Source organism: Numenius arquata, chromosome 5 (genome assembly GCF_964106895.1).
Source record: "Numenius arquata chromosome 5, bNumArq3.hap1.1, whole genome shotgun sequence".
In the NCBI taxonomy this organism is placed as follows: Eukaryota; Metazoa; Chordata; class Aves; order Charadriiformes; family Scolopacidae; genus Numenius; species Numenius arquata.
In genome coordinates, this window is record NC_133580.1 from 814,130 (window position 1) to 816,019 (window position 1,890).

At 61.9% G+C, this 1,890-nt stretch overlaps 1 protein-coding gene across 1 annotated transcript; it reads left to right on the forward strand.

Annotated features, from left to right (window-relative positions):
* The first annotated feature begins 691 nt into the window (after positions 1 to 691).
* SPRY3 (sprouty RTK signaling antagonist 3) lies at positions 692 to 1,615 on the forward strand. The gene has a single exon (XM_074148202.1). The coding sequence runs from the start codon at positions 692 to 694 to the stop codon at positions 1,613 to 1,615; it is 924 nt and encodes a 307-aa protein (XP_074004303.1).
* Positions 1,616 to 1,890: the final 275 nt, after the last annotated feature.

Genomic DNA, 1,890 nt, shown 5'->3' on the forward strand with positions numbered 1-1,890 from the left:
GGGGGGTAAATCGGTTCCTGGGCTGGCGCGGGGTTGTGCATGGGAAAACTGGATGCTCGAGGACTTGGGGGGTCTGTGGGCTTGGCCTGTCCCTGGCCAAGCGTGTATCTCATTAGTCGCAATTTGTTGCTGGTGCTGCCTGAAAGTCAATGTGTTCGGATCCCTTCCGTCCCCGTGAGCTTGGTGTGTACAGGGTATGGCACCGGGAGGCTGCTGGGGTGTGCTGGGAAGACCCAAAACAGTGTCCTGCTCTGGAGGTGCCATTCTCAGCTCCATCACTGGCTCCGGATAAGCTTCAAGTTTCCCCTCCTCTAAAGAGGGCTGGGACTTTCCCCTGGGGAAGGAGAGGAAGGACTGATAGGGTCCATCAGGGCTGGGAAGGGGTGGGAAATCCTCTGAAGGACATGGGAAGCCCAAAAGCATGGGGAGATGCTCTGTCGCCCCGTTTCATGGGACAGATCTTACAGCACTCACCCTTTGGATGTGTCCAGCCTCGGTCTCCCCAGGCACACAAGTACTTTGAGTCTGGTTGTGGGAAATAACTTCATCAGGAGTTCTCCAGCCAGCCTTTGCTTCCTGGTTTGTGTGGATGGATCCATTATAAAACGTAACACAGTTCTCTGCCTTCCTGCCCCATCCTTTAGGATTTTTAGATGTGCCCTGATGCTGCAGGGTCTCCTCGCGCCTGGAAATGCAGCTCTCTTCCAGTGTGGCTGAAATCAGTTGCGACGAGACGATGGACCCCCCCGCTGAGGACTTCCAGCAGGTCCTCTCCATTGACCAAATCCGCTCCATCCGTGCCAGCAACAACTACGTGGAGAGACCGGCCGCCTGCTTCCAGCAAACCCGCTCCAACCCATCCCTCTCCCAGCCACCGCACAAGCAAGAGTGGTCCCAGGACCGCCTGGCGTCTTCCACCTTCCAGGACCTGCACCGCAGCCACAGCCAACAGCACCAGATGCCACCGCTGCAGCAGCACCTGAGCCATTCCAGCACGGCCAGTTCCGTCTCCCAGAGCACCACCGCCTCCGACCAGCGGCTCCTCAGCAGCCTCACCCCCTCCCACTCCGGCCATTCCCTCATCCGGACGCAGCAGCCCCGGGCCGGCGAGCTGAAAGCGGAGGAGTCGCCGCTGAAAGGGGCCGGGGAGAAGCCCACCCTCCACCCCGGCCACCTCTTCATCTGCGAGGAGTGCGGGCGCTGCAAGTGCCCCCGCTGCACGGCCGCCCGCAGCCTGCCCTCCTGCTGGCTCTGCAACCAGCGCTGCCTCTGCTCCCCCGAGAGCCTCCTCGACTACGGGACCTGCCTCTGCTGCGTCAAGGGGCTCTTCTACCACTGCTCCACCGACGACGAGGACACCTGCGCCGACGACCCCTGCTCCTGTGGGCCGGGGTCCTGCTGCGCCCGCTGGGCTGCCATGAGCTTCCTCTCCCTCCTCATGCCCTGCCTCTGCTGCTACTTTCCTACCTTGGGGTGCCTCAAACTTTGCCAGCGGGGTTACGACGGCCTGAAACGACCCGGCTGCCGCTGCCAGAGCCACACCAACACGGTCTGCAGGAAGATCTCCTCCTCCAGCAGCACCCCTTTCCCCAAGACGCTGGATAAGCCGGTATGACCCTCCCGGGGAGGAGAAGCGGGCTTTACTCCTCTTCCTCCTCCTCCTCCTCCTCCTCTCCCTTCCGTCCCCCTCTTCCTCCGGCTCCCTTCGCTCTGCAGCGCTCCTCCCGTGCCCACTATCACCTCCTGGGAAGGAGATGGGTGAACTGGGGGTCCCCCAACCTCTGGGAGCTCAAAGGCAACGGGGTGGCCATGGGAGCTGATGCAAAATGGTTTTGCACACTCGGGTGAGGGACCAGGAGAGGCAGAGAGAGCTGTGGGTGCCCTCCCTGG